The following is a 19,976-nucleotide window of genomic DNA, read 5'->3' on the forward strand; positions in this document are numbered from 1 at the left end:
TTTTGGGGAATAGCCAGCTTCTTTGAATGAGTTTGCAGGTCATTCCCTTAGGTTCAGTTGAATGAGAATTCAGGCTTCATATCTTGTTTGAAGGTGATATCTTATTTTCAGTCTAAGGAGGCATTTGGTGGCTCTGTGCGGCTTTGTAACCGATTTGTGCATCTCTTTAGGTTGTAAATATGCGTATCTTTTTAAGAGCTGTTGAGATAAATCTTGTGGCAAATGTAGTCCACGTACTTGACCGCATGCATCTAACTTCTGCTGTGTTGAGAGGAAGGAGCCTGGATACTTTGCCTTAGATTCTGCAGGGACATCATGAGGCTTAGCAGTACAAGCTGTAGGTCACTGGCAATATGGCTTTATTTATCCACTGTGGTCTCTTAACCTCCTCTTAAGTCTGTTTCTGTGTTTGTCTTTGCTTACCAGACTTCACAGTGGGATTCATTTAAATAGCTTATAGCCTCTATAAAAATCATGGTTTCACAAACAAGAGGTAATCTAATGGCTTGCTACAGCAAAAGGGAGAGAAACTTTCTCTCATCCACATAGTCCTATCCCTTCCCTGCAGCTCTTAGCAGGTACCAGTTCAGCTGTTTATTAAAACCTGCAGTGAACTTGGCAGGAAATCAGTCACCTGAAGCAGTGATCTGAATCAGATAAAAGGATAAGGGAAAAAGGAAAAACCTACCCTTTCAGCAGTGAGATGTTAAGATTGCAGCCTCTCTTTGAAACAGCAGTCCTGTGCTAGGTTTCTTCCTCAAGTTAGGATGTATGTGATAGCTGCACTAACTCAGTTACCAAAATACATCTTTAGGCATGTATTTAGGTGTGTTAGGCATCTAACTTGTTTTAAGTTCACATGCAATGGTTAATCCCAGCTTATCATCGTAGCTTCCAGATAAGTGATACAGCTGCATCCATTCCTGTTCCTTTGCTGGAATTGGCATAGAAAGGCTATCACTCTGCAGTAACTAGAGTTCTTCAGGATGATTTCATCCACATGGCTATTGATTGTTCTTTTCTAGCCCTGTTGTATTTATCAAAGTTAAAATCTTTGACAATGTGCTGCTGCTTCCTCAATAATGGAAGGGGTAGAAAAAGGCTTATATGTATGACTTCAGCAGGCATTTTAGGATGTTGTATTGCAGGCCTCATGCATGCTTGTAGTCATAAAGCGAATACTAACATTTCGAGCAGCTTCAGTTACCCTAAAGGTAAGTAGCTTCTCTTTTTTGCCATTAAATTCAGTATAACTTTAAATATGTTTTGGAGGTGCTCTAAATAGGTTTATAAAAGTATGTTTTACTTGTCATTTTTATCGAAAAGTAACCGCAATTGTTCAAAATCATTTTTTGCAGGTATGTTCACATATGATGAATCTACAAAACTGTTTTGGTTTAATCCGTCCTCTTTTGAAACTGAGGGTCAGTTCACGCTGATCGGCATAGTGCTGGGGCTCGCTATTTACAATAACTGTATACTGGATGTACATTTTCCCATGGTTGTCTACAGGAAGCTAATGGGCAAAAAAGGAACTTTCCGTGATCTGGCAGACTCTCATCCTGTAAGTTCGTTATGTTCTTTGAGTTTATTACCGCATTTTCTAGGCAATATCTTAACCAAGATTTAAATTAAAACACAAGATCATTGTCAGAGGTGGAAGCGAATTAACTGGTGACTTGTGTGAAGAGTCTGTATTTGTTAAAACAAATTCATAAGCAATAAAACCTACATCTGTTTTGGAGGAGGCAGTGAACAAATAAGACTGAGTGTTTTTAAAACTTTGTTCTGTTTTTTACATGCTGCCAAAGTGGCTTAATGTCATTATTAACAGTTGCTTAGTGTCTTCCCAAGGAGATTTCTAAACTGAGGCATTTACCTGTATTTGTAGAAATAGATTTATACGAAATACGTAACAGTAGCAGTTGACATGCAGAGACACGATGCTTGTTTCATGTTTCCTAAGCAAAGGATAGAGGCAGCGGTTCATAAATACTCATTAAGTTCGCAAGCAGTGATCAATGTCTATTTTACCTCACTTGTTCCAAGCCAATAGCTACGTAAAAGCACCAAGCTGCGAGCATACGTTACTGAAGCACACGTAGAAGCATGTATGTGGGGTGTCTTGGCCCTGCACCAGTAGCTTTCTCTTATGCTAATGGGTAGGGCTTGTTATGCTTCATTTCATTTCAAAGTGGTGGGACCACTTCCCTTTTCAGAAGCAGTTATGCAAAATCTTCAGGTATTCAAAAAAAAAAAAAAGAGTAAGGTGATAATTTAAAAAACATGTCTTTTGTTTTGATATAATCGGGAATTGAGGCACGTGTAATCAAAAAATAGGCTATCCGGTCTGCTTTGGATGACTGTACATATCAGCATGTCAGCTGTGACCAGTTTCTCTATCAAATGATGTTGAGAAATACAGTGCTCCCAGATTCCATTAGTTACAATTATAAACTAAACATTTTTGACTGGGAAAATATAGATTTATTTCTGTTGAACAAGGCAGTCAGGGTAGTTCTTTTTTCCTGCTACTCTTCTTTTTCTGTTCTGACACCTATGTTGACCTCTTAAATCATTTTATTTTTTTTTTTTCACTCTTGGTATTCTAATATGACTGGAACTTGCTTCAGAAGCCAGAGATGAAGTTCAGAGTAGTCAAGCCATGCAATCTTCTCTAATGCTATCAAGTGTGGGATGCTCCCCAATCCTCATGATCCAGAGTTCAAGTCCAGTTGTTTTCAATGCAAGGTATTTTAAGAGGTGCTGTGGACGTACCAAAAAGATCCAGCTAGTGAGAGGGCAAGGCTTACATGTGAACTTCCAGAAATTAAAACATTGAGGGGAACATTAATTACTTCTACTTCACTATAAAAATATAATCCCACTTGTTTTTTCTGACACCTTCAGTTTGTATTCTTGAGTCTTGAGTCATGTGTTGAAACTTAGTAATGACAGATGTGTATTTCTTTTTCCATTAGGTTCTTTACCAGAGTCTGAGAGACTTGCTGGAGTATGAAGGAAGTGTGGAAGATGATATGATGATAACGTTTCAAATATCCCATACTGATCTCTTTGGCAATCCAATGATGCATGATTTAAAGGAAAACGGTGATAAAATTCCTATTACAAATGAAAATAGAAAGGTACCCTTTACCCTCAGATATATATATATTTCTAATGTAATGTGTAATTTTTAGATGCTATGTGCAGAATTATCTAGGACTCTATAGAGGTTGGTCTCACTTCTATAATGCACGTTTTAAAGCATGGCAGTTGATTTTATTTTTTTTTGAGGGGGTGGTTGCTCTCTTTGTTAGAGGGCATTGGTACATGTGTAGCTTCTGGGTTCTGGGTGTGATGTTTTGGCCTGTTTGAGAGATATTTGTGACTTGTTCTTAACCACAAATGAATAGAAGCTGAGAATCATATAGAATTAAATGGATTAAATGTATTTTTGGAATTTTACATTGTTAGGAGATACTTTGAGTGGAGTCTGTGTTGAAGTACTAAGAATTTCTTGGGGGCTGTTTCCTTACAGGAATTTGTCAATCTGTATGCTGACTATATACTCAATAAATCAGTAGAAAAGCAGTTCAAGGCCTTTCGGAGAGGATTCCACATGGTGACCAATGAATCTCCTTTGAAATATTTATTTAGACCAGAGGAAATTGAATTACTAATTTGTGGAAGTAGGGTAAGAATCCTGAATGTACACCAGAAAAAAAGTGGAGCTTTTTTGATCCTAATATAATTAGTGGTCGTTTTTTAAAATGTCATCTTCTTACAGAATTTAGATTTTCAAGCGCTAGAAGAAACTACAGAGTATGATGGTGGCTATACAAGAGACTCTCTTATTATTAGGTAATCTTTTATAATTTCTGAAGGAGTACAAGCACTTTACATGCCTGTTTCTTCATAGTGAATTTAACACTGTCAGATTGAGTATTTTTGTAGTATCGGAAATAAGTCTTATCTATAACTGCACTTTATTCAAGTACTATCGTTAGAGCAGATAGCATAAGCAATGTTTTTAGCTTCCAGTGAACTTTTATAGAGCTTTGATGGTATTTTCCTTGGGATTTTTGTATTTCTCTTAAACCATATAAGTAGGACTGTTTCAGGGCCAGGTTAGATGGAGCTTTGAGCTCCATGTGGAGGTGTCCGTGCCTATGGCAGAAGGATTGGAACTAGATGATCCTCGAGGAGGATCCCTTCCAACCCAAACCATTTTGTCGTTCTATGAATAAATTATCACTGCTTGTGGTTTTGTTGGGCGGGGGGAAGGGGGAAGGATTGCAAACACTGAATTGTTTGAGTAGATACAATGTGTGTAGAACTTTCTAATTAGAAATCAAGCAAATTCAACATTTTTAAGAGGAAAAATGTTTGTAATGTTTTTTTCCCCTTACTGTCCCCTTTGACTGGAGAACTCTGTGTAGGCAAGGATCAGAGAAACATGCCTTTAGTCTTCTAGATTTTTGCCTTAAAACTGTAGTTTGTGTTAGGGTGGAGAAACTTTGACAGCAGTTGCATTTGTTTACTGTGGAGTTTAAGAAAAAAGATGGTTCAGTTGGACAGTATAACTAGCGTATCTTTATAGGGCACAAGAATAATAAAATAAGGAGTATTTTCAGATCATTTATCAGCAGAATTAAGATTTAAAATAGTTAAACTGCAATATTTTGGTAGTATTTCTGATTTCTACTTTAGTGTCTCAGTGACTCGTAAATACATTGATACTTTTTTTATGAATGCAACTTGTAAATTGGTAAGATCAATGAGAGTACTAAAACTTTTTGAAGTTAAGTTACTTTTGAAAGCCTCATTTGTACCAAAACAATTTCCAGTTTACTTACTGTTGTTTTCTTCCTTACTAGGGAATTCTGGGAGATAGTCCATTCATTTACAGATGAACAGAAAAGGCTATTCTTGCAGTTTACAACAGGCACAGACAGAGCCCCTGTGGGAGGACTTGGAAAGTTAAAGATGATCATAGCCAAAAATGGCCCAGATACAGAGAGGTAAAATTCTACATTGATTATAAATGGAAGCAATTTCTCTGCTTTAATTTATTAAGCTTTCACTTTTAATTAAGCTAATCTTTAAGCAGAGTTTCTCTTCAAAGAGGTTCTCTTTGAATCCATTGTTATGTATTTAGAATATGGTGATGTATTTCTTAGCATGCAGTAAGTGTTCCTCCATCTGAATTCTTCTTTTTTGTGTTTTTCCACAGGTTACCTACATCTCACACATGCTTTAATGTACTTTTGCTTCCGGAGTACTCAAGCAAAGAAAAGCTTAAAGAAAGATTATTGAAGGCCATCACATATGCCAAAGGATTTGGCATGCTGTAATAAATATAACAAAAGGGATTAAATAAATGATGGTGGTGATGTCCCTGTCCAAAAAGGCCATAAGATAGTGAGCTACAGTAGTCACCTGTGTTTGTGCCTCCCTTCTTTACTGGGGACATTGGGCTGGAACAGCAGATTTCAGCTGCTTATATGAACAAAATCTTTATTTTTTCTTTTAGCGTGAAAGTGTTACATATTCTTTCACTTGTATGTACAGAGAGGTTTTCCTGAATATTTATTTTAAGGGTTAAATCACTTTTGCTTGTGTTTATTACTGCTTGAAGTTGAGCCTTTTTGAGTATTTACAAGAAAACAAACTGTACTCTCCCAAGGAAAATATTGCCATCATTTGTAGACCATGTAACCTTCAAGTATGTGCTATATTTTTGTCCCTGTATCTAATCAAATCAAGAACTGTACTTTTTGAAGAGTTTGCTTTTGAAACTTGAAGTCTTGGAAAACAGTGTGATGCAATTACTGCTGTTCTAGCCCCCAAAGAGTTTCTGTGCAAAACCTTAAGAATCAATAAAGATGGAAGGGAGAACTTGGAATGTTAAATTGCAGCCTTGAGAACTTTACTTTAGTCACAGCACAACAATTAAAATTCATTTCACTATATGTTGTCTTCACATGTCTTGTAATAAATTGTGGTTTTTAATTAGGAAAAACATTTCTTAGCATATGAAAGGGTAGAAATTTTAGTTGCTTTTTTTAAAAAAAGTTTACTGGGGAAAGTGCATTTTCAACTGAACAGCTTTAGAGTAGGGAGTGAAGTGTTTGAGGAAAAAAGATAGGAAGTCTTTGCTATATTATAAACAAAGCATGTGGAAGTGCACTTAAAATGAAGTTTTATTCTTAATTGCCTATTATGTTGACATTTTAAATAGACAATCCAAAGTCTTCCCTACATGTTATGTCATCACCATTTATTTAATGAATCGTTGTTCCTACTTATCAAGGCACATGATCAGTGTTGCAACATAATCTAAAGGGATGGCTACTGTATTTTAATCTCATCTAACAATAAGCAAAATTTAAAAAATATTAAACAAGGCCTACTTCATGTTGTACACTTCCAACCATTAAATAAACTGTTAGAAAGTAAATACTACAGTTATGTTCATCTACTACATAAAGTATTCAGTAGGTTTTTAATTTAACTTTACAAATCATATCAGAAATAAATCCTTTACCTTTTGTAGTCTGTGTTTAATGTTAATTTCTCCTGTTGCAATATATGATAAAGGGATTATGCATTTTTAAGTGAAGACGTAACTGGCATATCTCTTTCGTAATACAAGCTACAGCTGATGTGCAGAGCTGAGCTTGTGCCTTGACAATTGCTATAACTGACTACTACAGATCAAATCAGTGACTGTGTGGAATTGGCATTAAAAGGCGTAGTTTTGAAATCATTGGAGAAAGAAAAGATGTCTTTCAGGATTATTTTAATAAATTCTTTCTAGTAATAGAAACAGACAACTGTTATGTAACTATGATGCTGAATAAAACAGTGACCTTTTTTCACCATGGTTCAGTGAAAAAGAAAACAAGTGATTTCCTTACTTTGATAAACTGCATATTAAATTATTTGTTTAGAAAACGTTGTAGTATAGCATAATTTGAGGGTTACAGATGTGTAAAAGCTCTCCAGGAATGAACTGTAGTGCTGCGGGGTCCAGCGATGGTCTGCTCTTGAATCCAGGCTGACACAAGAAGGCTGCCTTGATGTGAGGACTGAAACTTGCTGTCGCGAGAAGGGTACTTTCTGTCTTCTGGTCTTTGATCTCTAGGTGGCACTTACAGTACGCCTTCAGCGTTTTCACCTCATGGCATATCAGATTTAAGAGGAAAATGCAAGGTAATCTAATGATGGTTCTTGCTGACTCATTTGGGTTTGGGGCATCTTTTGCTGTAGATAGTGAGAATGGATTCTGCTGAGCTGTTTTGTTGCAGGTATGAACTACATGATGATACTGCCATCTGGTATGTACTGCCATCAGTAATCTAACACTGCTCAACCGATATTCCTATAATATGTTGTATTCTGATGTAGCTATGGATGGCTATATCCAACTGATAGGCACATAAGTCACACTTTTTATATAGGTCCAAAAGCCGGGCAGTCCATGTGGCATACAAAGTTCTCACAGAAGTGCTAACACCTTAAATATGTTTCTTCTGTCTTCCTGTAGCATTAAGATTAAAATAATACATAACTGTATTAGCCTTTAAAACTGTAGGCTTTTTTTTTTTTTATTGAGGAATCGTTTTCAGGTAAGATATAAGGACTTTGACAAATTTTCCACTTAAAATTTCTACTTAATTTACCCAAAATGCCACAGTATTGAAACCTTACCTCCTTAGCAGTGTTACAAATGTGCGAAACCTCCAGCAGGAGCAGTTTCAAATAATAACTCTTGAAATCTTTTAACTGCAAGCTGCTTTCCTGCCCTACAGGAGTTCCAGTTTTTGTAGCTTGAAAGGCTTGTCAAAGCATGGAAAATGCCATTTCAGTCCTCTTCTGCTGGGCTCTGGGAACAACCTGAATGTGTTTTATCTTCATGCAGCCTTTCAGCGGGGTTTAGCAAACTTCGGGTCTACAGAATTCAGCACAGATCTAGTTGGGCTTGCTTGACTGCCCCTTGACTGACCCAGAACACAAGGCAGTGGTCTAATGCCAGGATGCTGATGTTCTCCAGCATGTCCTGAATATTAAAAATAAAAATAAATAAAAATAAAAAAATTGGGCATCTCAGCATTGTCTCATTTGACAAGTGACAAATGTATCAGAGTGTTTCCCTCTGCACCCAGATAAATTGCCAAGAAGCTTCCAGCCTTGGTGTGAAGAGGATAACGGGCTTTCATCTGTATTTTGTAGTATTGTATGCCTCAAATGATAGTAATGCAAGATGCCTTGAAAGGAATCATTAATACCGAACAAGCACAGGATTCTTTCAGATTTCCTTAGGAGTAAAGGAATAGTTTTGTTTAAATCTAGAGGTGTGTTAGGACTTGAATCTGAAAGGACCATGGAAACTTCAGTTGTTAGTTGCTGAAAAGATTTCAGGAGCAGCCATCAGAGGTGTGAACATAGTTTGGGTGACTAAGGAATACTGTTTTGTGAATTTCTGACTGGGCTTATCTTCTGTTCAGCAGGCACTAGTATGAGTCTGGACCGTGACAGCCAAGGAGGCCGTCTCGCACCCCATGCTTTGAGGAAAGCTGATGGGAGAACGGGCTGGCGATGGGCCGGGCTCTCCATGCAGCTCTCTTGGATTAGTCAGTCGCACCACTCATCCACTAAAAGCTGAAGCAGGAGCTTCAGACCATGTGTTAAACCGCACAGGAGTGGTGGAGCTGATGTGCTGAGCCTACACATAGGCTCTCACATGGGTGCCTGCCTGGGTTTGTGCTCTGGAGCACGGGCCTACACGCTGCCAATGCTTGGTAGGAGGATAGCCCCCACAGTGTCAGCGTTAAGGTGCTTCACTGGCACAGTTGTAATCATTAATTAGTGTTAATTAATTATGTAATTATTAATTTATTGTCGCTATAAATTGTTTTATTAGGTAGTTATATCCATTGTTGGTCTGTGTCAGTATTGGCTAAGACTGTTCTAAAAAAGCTGTATGCTTTTTCTGGCCAAGGCAAGGATTAATGACCTGTGTTTTTGTCACCAAGTCCATAGCACCACCAGGGGCCTGACACAAATTTTATTAAGAAAATTCACCGTATATACTGGCCTTTATAGAAGGAATGCTCTTTTACAAATAGAGTTGATATTGGCTTTTGCCTTTAGACATGTCAGCTCTTACCCTGATGAGAAGTTGGCTTGACAACTCCATGAGAACAGCTCCATGAAATAATGGCATTTATTTTTCTCCAGTACCTAATCTAAAAACGTCTTCTGCCTTTTTTTCTGACATAATTGAAAAAGGTGTTGTATTGCTAGATTTTTCTAAGTATTTTTTTGAAGTCGCTTGGCAGGTGACTTGTGCTGTACACAGCACAGCTGGGGTCTCTGTCACCGTAGCTTTGCCGAGAGAGATGCTGACCTCAGGGAAGGTTTTCCTGCCACTGCCTGCCATCAGACACACTGCCTTGCTGCTGGATGTGGGGCTCTCCCTCCCACCCGACCCAGCACTTTTCAGTACTGCTTTGGTTAAGTTTCTGACAGCAAAATATGAAGACAGGTAGTCTAATGATACAATTAAGCTTTTTTTTTTTCCCTAGTGTAATTGCTTTTAATACAGTACAGGAAATTTGTCAGGGAAACAAACCCTAGTGCTGAAAGCATGCTTTCTAAAGAATCTCTACGGTGCTACTGACACTGATTTTATGTCTTTTTTAAATCAATCTCCATCTGCACATGAAGAATCCTGTGAACTTTGCAGAGTCACCCCCAAATAAAGCAGGTGCTCTTTTGGTCCCACCACCACTGGTGCTTACTCCTCAAAACATAATGCGGGCTTCTGTATCTCTTTTGGGATGATCTCTTATTCCTGAACTAAGATCTCCGAAGGGGAATAGCCTAACACAGGGCCCAGGTGCTGTGTAGCTTTGCCCTTGCTGCTCTTGCTCCTCCTCATCCTCCTCCAGCTGCTGGTGCTCGTGGCTGCTGCAGTTTGGTGCTGGGAAACCTCAAAGCCTTGAAACCTTGTCCTTGGGAGCAAGCCTGCTGCTCGCAGCCCGTGTTGGGAAGGAGGTGGAAACCAAAGCTGGGAGGAACCCAAAGTGGTTTTGCTTTCCTAGAAAAGCTCCATGGCTTTTTGTTGCTAGACACAAAGCTTTTTTTCTGAGCTTTGCGTGAGTGCAGTTTGAGACAGCTGTGTTATTGCAAGGCGTTGCGCTTTCAACAGTCAGAATCTGTTTAAAAAAGAAAGAAAGAAAAAAAAAAGGAAAGAAAAGAGAAAAAAGAAAAAAAAAAAAAAAAAAAAAAACAAGAAAAATGACTCTTTCCAGGCCCCTGCTGGGAGAGAGGCTTCGTTGTGCTGGGCACTGGTCTGGTACAGAGGAACAAGCAGCCCCGAGGACGTGCTGTAAGTGGCCTAAATCCACGCACAATGTGAAAGTAGTGGGGATCCCACTGAAGCTTGTTGGATGAACTGAACTGTTCTGCAAGTACAGTATTTGCTCTTCAGTGGGGAACTGGCAACTGATTCTCCTAAAAAGAGTGGGTCTCTGCAGCACAGCCTGTTCGGTTCATCAGCTCTAGAGGTAAGCAGTGCTAAAAAGTAAAAATAAAATAAAATCTTTTAGTGTTTTTGTATCTTTTGTGGAGAGTCAGTGACTGGCCACTGGATCTTGCCCTGTGAGGCACCTGCATGGTGCCTATGAGGCTCTGGTGACCTCGGTGGGGTTGCGTCTCCAGAAGGAAGGGGAGAAAATAGGCCTTGGAGATGAGAACAGAAAGCTTTATTTTTCTAGCCTGGAAGACAAAGAAATGATGCGTCAAAGGAGGCCAAAAGCTGAGAGATTAGGAACCACAAATTGGGCAGAGCTCTGAGCTCAATGGTGGCAACCTCCTCGGCCTCCTGTGAGGACAGCTTCAGCACAACCATGGTGCCGCTTCCTGCCATCACCCTGCAAAAGGGTCAAGGCTGATGAAGAAAGGCTTTGTGAGAGCTGCTGCTGCTCCTGGAGCAAAGTCTGTGTTCATCCTTGAAGAGGAGGACACCCTGAGGCTGTGGGGACTGCCTGTATGTTGCCAGCCTCCCCTCCCTGCCCGCTTCTCCTCACACACAGCAGCAGCTCCTCAGCAGTGAAGCTGCGAGGGGGGGTGGCAGCAGCAGGCCTTGGCCTTTGTTTTTGTGAGCCCAGTGAGTAAATTCAAGCTGGAAGCGATTGCAAAATCTGGATTTTGGAAACAAAAGGCCAGACCGCTTCTAGGCCCGGAGGTTGTTCCTCAGGGCTTGTACCAGTTTCCCTCCATTTCCACCTCAGGCTGAGCAGAGGGAGCGGGGCTTTCCCGGCCCCCCACAGCATCCTCCTTTCGTCTCCTCTCTGCTGTGAACTCAGCCACAGGGGGAAACGGGGATTCCCGGGTTGATGGCTTCCCTCAGGAAAGCTGCCACAGCTGGAATCCTGCACTATGGCTGCCTGTACGGTTGCCAGACCCAGCTAGTGCAGGATTGGCTTTGCTCTCACAGGAGTACACAAAGGGATTTTATGGATGCTGAATTATGTAAACAGGGGCTTGGTTCTCTTTGTCTGTTCCAGGGTGGAAACGTCAACAGAAGAGCCAGGGGACCACAAAGCCAAGTGCAAATGCTGTCATGTCACCAGCCAGCATGTAAGGATGGAGAGCAGCTCTCCCTTATTCGTCCTCCCTGCCCTATCTCGTTGGACAGCCTGGGCTGCCTCTGCCTGACGAAATCCTCGCTCATCCTGGCCAGCAGCAGCACTGTGAGAACAAATCTGCCTTGCAGACCAGCAGGCAGCAATGCTGCTCTTCGGGGGGGAAAGGAAAACGAACAGTTTGTTTCTTAATGTAAAGCACAGCCCTCTGTGCTCCTTGGTTAATAAATACTTGGCAGGAGCAGAACTGTAAAGCAGGTGTCTAAGGGAGAATGAAGTGCAGGGGCTGTTCCTTCCTGCAGGAAGATCTGCGGCTCTAGCTGGGGGTATGTGCACATGCACGTGCTGTTTCCTGTCACCACACTTTCTCTTGTCCCATTCACTGGTGTGAATTTTTCCAGAGCAGCTGTTTCTACTGTATTTCTACTGAAATAGTCAGGGAGGGATGTGGGCAGAAGGAGGGAGTGTTATTGCATTATTTGCTGCTCTGGAGCAAGACCGTGACTGGGGGCCTGTTCCCTAGGGAAGATCTCTGCAAGCAGGACCTGGAGGATGATGGAGTTGCTCCATCAGTTTTACCTTCCTGCACCTGCAGCTGATGTTAAAACGGTCTGCATCTCTTGGGTGCCTCAGGCTGGAGCAACACTACCACCCTATGGCCACCTGCTTCAGCAGGGGTTGTGTCCTGTACAAGTGTGGCATGTGAGCACTGTGTCCATTAAAACCCTGTTTCCTGAGGAAACACAATGCTCAGGCACCAGTGCCTGCATTGCGCCTACAAACACTGCGCCAGCATCAAAGCTGGGCACGGAAAGCAGGCACTGGGCCAGGAGCCCTGCAGCAAGGGGAAAGCGTGGTGATTCCCGCCTGGATTTTCCTCGCTTCAGATCTCTGCTCCAAGTGCTGATTTTCTGGGCCGTGTGCTATCAGCAGTATCAAAGTCTGCGATAAAACACTAAAAAGCAGGAGCAGAGGGATAAGAGAACACAGAGTTGCTCGAGTGTTACTCAAAAGGTTTTAATGTACATGCTGTATCCACATGAAAAGGGAAAAACATCTTACAGAGATGAAGGACGTGATTTCATACCACCAAAAGCCATACATTTCAAAGTGACTGAAGCCAATAGCAGTAACAGATCTTTTTGTGGCATGTGTTAACCGGTCCAAGAGGCAAGGAAAAGGGAAGAGCAGCTATGCTCTACCTGATGGCTCAGGCGGTTGGACCCATCAGGTAGACAACCACTCTTGGTTTTTTTTGGGGGGGTGGCTTTAGCAGGTATAAATTTGGTCTAAGTAGACAACAACACTTCACCGTCACCATTCCTGGGGGGTGTTCAAGGAAAGGTTGAATGTGATGCTTAGGGACATGGGTTAGGGGGTGACGGTGGTAGTGGGATGGTTGGACCAGATGGTCTTGGAAGATTTTTCCAACCCTAATGAATCTGTGATTATTATCCAGACAAGCCACGTGTGGCTGTCTGGCTGTAATGCTGTAAGCAGTGGCCCTGCACCAGCCCATCAGCTGTGCTGAAGAGGCAGGAAGGAGCCTGGCCCTGTGCTGCCCTGGTGAAGCTGCTGTGCCTGGTACAGCTCTGCTCGGGCAGGAGAGGCTGGCCCAGTGAGGAGATGGGGCCAGAGGATGGCTGGGTTTCTCTGCCTTCAAATGACATGGGCAAACCTCCTCCTGCTCGAGAAATGGGGCTTGTAACGTTGCAGACAGCTCTCACCGATGTTAGTTGGCACTGTGTATTTTCCACTGTTTCCAGCATCAATTAAATGAGTAAATGGTTAATTTGATGGCAGGATGATTTGTCATTAACGTATGTGCTCTTGCCAGCCTGCTGCTGGCCCACAGCTACCCTCAGTGAAGCCTCAGGAGAAGGCAGAGAGGCCGGGCTCTGAAGTCCCCCATGGAAGGGTACAGGTGCTCTCCAAAGCATCCCTCAGCTGCCACTGATCACACCACAGCCTGGTTTCACCAACAGGTCCCTGCAAAGCTAACCTGGTGCTGGGGACACTTTGCAGCCCTTGCTCAAGCCCAGGAGCCTTCGCCTGGTGGCCCCCATGCCACTACTGCAAGCCAAGCCCCACTACCTACTTGCTGGCAGATTTTTCTCTCTCACCAGGCTCAAAACCATTCACAGGAGGGGAAAAGTTGCTTGCCCAGAGACAAGCATTTACTCAGCTAAATCCAGAGGGAGAACATAAGAGAAATCCCTTCAGAGGAGGTGACCCCGGGGGCCACAACATGGCAGAGCAAGGAACCATCTCAGCACTGCACTGCCCTAGATGTGACAGCACTGAGCGGGCCAGACCTGTGAGCCACCCCAGAGCCAGGCGCTGGCAGTCACCAGGAGGTGACCACCCTCCGTCTGGCAGAAAAGCAGCCGGCACAGTCAGGCTCCAATCCACAGGACCCAAGTAAAATTTCGGAGCAGACGTGGTCTTCATTTTCCCTAACCAGTGGAAATGTGGTAGTGTGACAGTTACACAGGAGAAAAGCTGATGCTAAGCAGCAAAGAAAGGTGGTGTAGACATCATTAAATGAAATAAAAAGGAAGAAAGCACAGGTCTAATAGCTGCAAAGACTGCAACAGAGGATGTGCCCCCCCAAAAAAGCCTGTGGGGAGGGAAGGCTGGCTGTCAGGGACAGCCCATCCTGCTGGTCCTCATAGTTTCCTAGTAGAGCTCCTCCAGGACTGACCACTCGCCCCCACTAGACCCTACGTACAGGAGCAGCACGCACCAAGACCCTCTTTTCTCTTCCTAGGTTTAGTGAAGCTGTGTTGCCACAGACATCTTCCACCAGTGAGCTTCTGGAGACTCCCTTCCAAGCGTGCAGCTGCTCTGCCATCCTGACCCTTCCTGCAGGTCCCGGCTCAGTAGGAAAGCCTCAGACACAAGCATCCGGATGTGTGGCCGTGCCATATGTACATGGGGCTGCACTGCACAGGCCAAGTGCCAGCTTCTCCTCAGTTGTAGCCCTATGGTTTGTGCAGACTGCTTCACTGTGAATGAACAGAGATTCTGAGAAGCCCGGCTGTGCATCCACACATTTAATAGGCTAGCAAGGTAGAGCACGTACCCTATAAATATTGTTAAGCCCTTTAAAAAAACAATCCCTCTAGTTTAAGTACAATGCCTTCGTCATACAACATGCACGTGAAGAGACAATGTGTCAAGGTGTACACATACCATACGCAGATGTTCTGAGCATGACTTGTAAGAAACCCACTCTCAGTACAAAAAAAAAGTACCCAAATGACAGACCAGAATCTCCCCCTATGAAGAAGGTGACAATGTCCTATTTACAAGAAAATACCGCTTGAGTTAAAAATGCTAAAAACCATTCTCTTGAGTCTGTATAAAAATAATCATGGCTATGTATGCACACACATTTATATACATTTATGGCTTTCACACGTTTCAACCTTCTCCATTAAGTAAGGAAATATAAATACTCCATCAGTTATTTTTTCTGCTCCTCGGGTTTTTCGGCCTCTGCTTCTCCAACTGATAAGGTGCCACTGCCGTATTTTTTCACTCTGGTTTCTACTCTGGCAAGTCTCTGCTTCACTTTTTGTTGAGAAGAGCTGAATTCTGCCAAGAGCCTAGCAAACCTAGTCTGCAGCGTGTCCAGAGCTGTTTCAAGTCTTTCTACTTTTTCTTCCAAGTCTTTTGGGTCAGCTCCTGCTTTTGCTGCTTCCTCGTCTATTAAATTGTCTTTCATCAGAATTTGTCGCCCTTTCTCTTCCAGAGCCTTTTTGGCTTCTGGATATTCTGTGAGGGCCTCCATTAAATCATCCTTAGACAAGCAGAACAAATCAGAATAACCAATACTCCTTATGTTGGCTGTCCTCCTGTTGCCAGATTTGCTACCTTTGATGTTTAGGATGCTGATTTCACCAAAGTAGCTGCCATCGCTCAGGACTACAAATTGGGTTATGCCATCATCTGCCACCACAGCCAATTTTCCCTCTTTGATAATGTACATTTCTCTCCCGATATCTCCCTTCTTGCAAATGTAGTCCCCAGGACTGAAGACCGTAGGTTTCAGTTTCAGCACCAGCTCAATGAGAAGTCCAGCTTCACAGTCCTGGAATATGCGCACCTTCTTCAGCGTGTCCAAGTGGACATTGATGGCAATCTCAGCCTTCAACTTGTCGGGCAGATTTTTGAGAACCTCCTTCTCATCCACCGTTTTCTTGTTGGTCCATAGGTAATCAAACCACTTAATAACCCTGGCTTCCAAGTCCTTAGTCACTTTTCGGAAGTGCATGTACTGCTTAATAGAATCGACTTTGGCCTGGAACTCCGCCCTGGAGGCATTCATGTTGGAAATCATGGAGCCCACGTTACCGACAATGGTGGCGAAGATCAGCACGCCCACCAGGAAGTCGATGACCACGAAGAGATACTCTTCGTCCTTCACCGGGGGCGGTGTTTCTCCAATGGTGGTCAGCGTGAGCGTTGACCAGTAGAGGCTGTAAATGTATTTCCTGGACAGGCGCCCGTACTCCGGAATGGAGACGTTGGGGTAGACCCACGAGTCGGTTCCAAAGCCGATCAGCTTTGAAATGGCAAAGTATATGCACGCGTTCCAGTGGATGATGATAAGGATGTACAAGACAAGATTTCCAATGCGGAACATGTTTGGATAGTTTGTCCTGGTTTCCGTGCGGTCAAAAAACTCAAACAGCCGGGAAATCCTCAACAAGCGGTTAAATCGCAGCTCAGGGTAGTTCAAACCAACCTTCAGGTATGCCAGGTCTGTTGGCAGAAGAGACATCACATCCAGTTTGAACTGCACAGTTTTGGTATAATGGTCTCGTAATTTCTTTTCATCCTGAACTAGCAAGCCTTGTTCAAGGAAGCCTTTAAAGAATAAAAAAAAAGATATGTATTTTACTTGTTAGAATAGAGGGGCAGTTCAGAATTACCACCAACAGTACTGAGTTTCAGATACCTGAAAACATTAAAACTCCCACTGCTACGCATACTGACATTAACAGACTGTGAGATCATTAAATGAAAAACGCTTCATTGTAAATTGAAATATTTCAATTAAGTTTCTAAACTGGTAAATAACAATGTAGAGCATTGACTCCATTACACCACAGTGCTCCCCACAGCTTTCTGCTCTATTCTGGGACAGCTGACTGTCTTTTAGCAAAAAGGACAGGGAGATTTGTATGCATAATTTTTCATGAATTGTTGGCATGACAAATAACCGAAGCTAAGTATGTGTTGAAGCAATTGTGTATAAGACCAGGGCTGAATATTTTTAAATAAATACCAAGAATAAGTAGGTATAATGGATTACCAGAAACTTTTCCAGAACAATATAAATACCCCTGAGATCATGAAATCCATTTTTTCCCCCAAGCGATGCTTTTTCTCTTGTACCCAGTGTTAAAGCTGACAGGAGTTTCTTTTTTCATTCGGAGAAAATGGTTTGCTTTTCTTTGTGAGCTTCCAGTGAGAGAGCTACTAAGCAGAATTTTGTGTGTTAGTATGCTTTTCGTTCAAAAGATTTTGGAGTGCATTAGATTTTAAGAATTATGAGAAGACAAAAAACGCGTCTGTGTAAGACTACTCATAGGAAGGCTGCCTGAGCAGTACAGCTGCAGTGCTGGTTTTTACCTCAGAAAGCTCGAGGCATTAAGTATATTCCACGGCCAAAGTTATTCACTGCAAAACACTCAGTGCAATGACAAGTGGAGATGTTCAAGTGCCTGTGCAGTAGGCAAGGCAGGAGGAAAAGTGCACAGAGCCAAAAGCAAAACACTCCCAGTTTATCAGGGATTATCACATTTTGCTAATCTTTTGGCAATCTACAAGCAGTGACTTTCACAGAGAACCATCTGCTGAGGAAGAGCAAGCTGCAGAGCAGCTGTACAGCATCGCTGCATTTCTGGAATGTCTCCAGACCTGTACATCTGCCTCGTGTGTGTGTGTGTATCAGCCTTCACGTGTCTGTAAACTGATGGTGACTACAAATGGAAGCAGTGCTTGTGCCATGGATGTGTTACCTCCCGGGAAACTACTGAAAGAGCTGGTCAAATGTGCCCTTATTAACAGTGTTAGGCACCTAAACAGAAAATCTGACCAGGCAACTGCGTTTCTGAGTCACCATTATAAAAACTAACATTGAAAAGACCTTCCTCCTGAAAGGAGATAACAGCTCCTTTGCTCTTTTTTGTCCCCTCACAGACCTGGACTCCTGCAGGAAAACCTTCTGAAAGCATCAAATCACAGTGTACGCTAGTTTTGACCAGCCGCTAAGAGGTGAATCCTTTCTGCTTCACAGACACAGTCACCAGGTGGGTGACATACAGTGAAACTGCTCCTGCAGCCACACCACGGAGAGGCTGCCATGGATCACGGTAGTTGGCTTATACAAAGTTGAAGCCCACCTACCCAAAAGTGAGAGTTTTGAGATTTAGGCTGCTCTCTGAAACGGACTTTTCTGTTGAACAAAGTGTTTGCTGGGTTTAAGAATTTAGCTTGTTGCTGTGAGTTGTGTGTCTCCCGAAGTGACAGCATTTTTAGCCTGTCTTGTAATTATGTTTACAACTTGTCACGAGCTGTAATTACTGTCAAGCTGTCAGCATTATTAAAAAAAAAATAAAAATAAAAATAAAAGATTTGGAAGAACTCTCATTTTTATACTGATGCATGCAGTTTTGAACCTTTTCAAAGGGCATTTTGGGCTATGGCTGTATCAGTAAATAGAAGGAGCCAGGACACATTTTCTGCCCCTGAGAGCAGCTACCGTGACAGCTTCTATTCACACACTGAAATTCTCCCAGCCCCCTCCAGACATAATACCACGAACAACTCCCAGCTTTGCTGTACCCCCAGCTGTGCCCAGATACTGCTTGAGGGAGTGCTAGCTGGAATAGATCAAATTGCATTAAGGGCTGTTCCAGCAATTTAATGGTACGGATCAGTGTGTGTCACTGTTAGGCCTATACCATGACCTTGTGTAGTTTAAAACAGATGCTGCCTTTAAGGCTAGAATCAGCATCAGTTAGGCACGCTCAGTTGTGGGATCTCAGCCTGTATGGACTACAGAAACGGGGAGAAGAAGCTGAAGAGAAACACTTCATTAAATAAATGGCAGGATCCTCACACATCCTTTAGCATCACACTTCCTTCAGGACTGCAGCAGAGCTGCCTGGGCTAATCCCACACCGTCACCACCTTGCAGGATTAGCCATATCCTACACAGCCAGGACCTCTCAGAGCCTAGAGCTGCCAGCTGAGCAGTGCTACCGTTGTCTAGCAGAGGGCTGCAGACTGGAGCCTGAGGAAGGTGCCAGGTCTTGCACTTTAACTCTGTAGTCACTTCTGAGCGGGCTGCTGTACAGCGTGGCTAAGAAATCAGCACTTGTGGGATGCAGCTGGCTTCTTGCTCAATCATATGCATGAACAATATATCATGCACGGAGTGGTAGCAGCATTAGAAGTGCTTTATTCTTCCCTTCACCACACAGCCTGTTGGCGTAGCTTTGGAGAACACTACTCAGGCAGCATTTGGCATGCTTGCTAAGCACTGATAGGACTGAATTTGGAGACAAGTGAAATTCAGATGTTGGTAAATTCAGCCTTAAAACAAACCACGACACTTCATTTCCCTAAAGCCTCCATTGCTGGACTCTGCATATGGGCTATTACAGTGGTCCGATCTCAGAAGGGAATTTGTTTCTAGCTTTTACATCCACATTTCTTCTGAAAACACTGTAAAACCACAGAAGGACTCACCTGTCCTGAATCTAACAAACATGTCAAATACATAGATTACATCAGAGCAGTAGTCCAAGAACAGCCATACTTTTATATGGTCAATTTGTAGCTCGTCAAAGCAGGCCCTAAAGAAAAGAAAACGCAAAAAAAAAAAAACAACAAAACACATTACAACTGTAAGCAGAGCGTATGCAACATGTGTTCTAACAGCATGTTGTTTTTTCACATTTTGAAAGGGAAAAAACTCGAATAAAATCCTCCTGCCCTTCAAGCATTTGTAGACACCTCGTATTAATTTAAGATGACCCTCCACTGCCCACACCTTTGCTGCTGTTCCTTCCTGGAGGATCAGCACGGGTTACTGTGCCAATGGCCAAGGCACATCACCGCAGCTAGCCAGTAGGTGGCACGCAAAGGCCACAGCCAGCGCTCATGGGGGATGCTCAGTGCAAATTAAAAGTTTTATTTTTAGGCAGATAAAAAAAAAAAAAAAAAAAAAAAAAAAAAAAAAAACACCATCTACTTCCAGTGACCTGCACGTGAACTGTAAATCTCCTAGGCAAGCCACCC

The 19,976-nt window shown here is 42.6% G+C and overlaps 2 protein-coding genes across 11 annotated transcripts in view; one reads left to right on the top strand and one right to left on the bottom strand.

Annotated features, from left to right (window-relative positions):
• Positions 1 to 5,975, top strand: part of UBE3A (ubiquitin protein ligase E3A) — a 47,836-nt gene extending 41,861 nt beyond the window's left edge. For all 9 annotated transcript variants that reach the window (XM_072030600.1, XM_027446704.3, XM_027446718.3 and 6 more), the window contains 6 exons: positions 1,359 to 1,564; positions 2,982 to 3,146; positions 3,542 to 3,697; positions 3,791 to 3,864; positions 4,881 to 5,024; positions 5,237 to 5,975. In XM_072030600.1, coding sequence (XP_071886701.1) covers positions 1,359 to 1,564; positions 2,982 to 3,146; positions 3,542 to 3,697; positions 3,791 to 3,864; positions 4,881 to 5,024; positions 5,237 to 5,357 — 866 coding nt within the window. In that variant the 3' untranslated portion in view covers positions 5,358 to 5,975. The remainder of the gene's footprint in view (positions 1 to 1,358; positions 1,565 to 2,981; positions 3,147 to 3,541; positions 3,698 to 3,790; positions 3,865 to 4,880; positions 5,025 to 5,236) is intronic.
• Positions 5,976 to 12,658: 6,683 nt separating this feature from the next.
• The window catches only part of CNGA3 (cyclic nucleotide gated channel subunit alpha 3), a 35,193-nt gene continuing 27,875 nt past the window's right edge, over positions 12,659 to 19,976 (bottom strand). For both annotated transcript variants that reach the window (XM_072030625.1, XM_038173192.2), the window contains 2 exons: positions 19,425 to 19,531; positions 12,659 to 16,532 (listed from right to left, as the gene is read on the bottom strand). In XM_072030625.1, the coding sequence (XP_071886726.1) occupies positions 15,127 to 16,532; positions 19,425 to 19,531 (1,513 nt within the window). In that variant the 3' untranslated portion in view covers positions 12,659 to 15,126. The remainder of the gene's footprint in view (positions 16,533 to 19,424; positions 19,532 to 19,976) is intronic.

This window comes from Anas platyrhynchos, chromosome 1 (genome assembly GCF_047663525.1).
Source record: "Anas platyrhynchos isolate ZD024472 breed Pekin duck chromosome 1, IASCAAS_PekinDuck_T2T, whole genome shotgun sequence".
In the NCBI taxonomy this organism is placed as follows: Eukaryota; Metazoa; Chordata; class Aves; order Anseriformes; family Anatidae; genus Anas; species Anas platyrhynchos.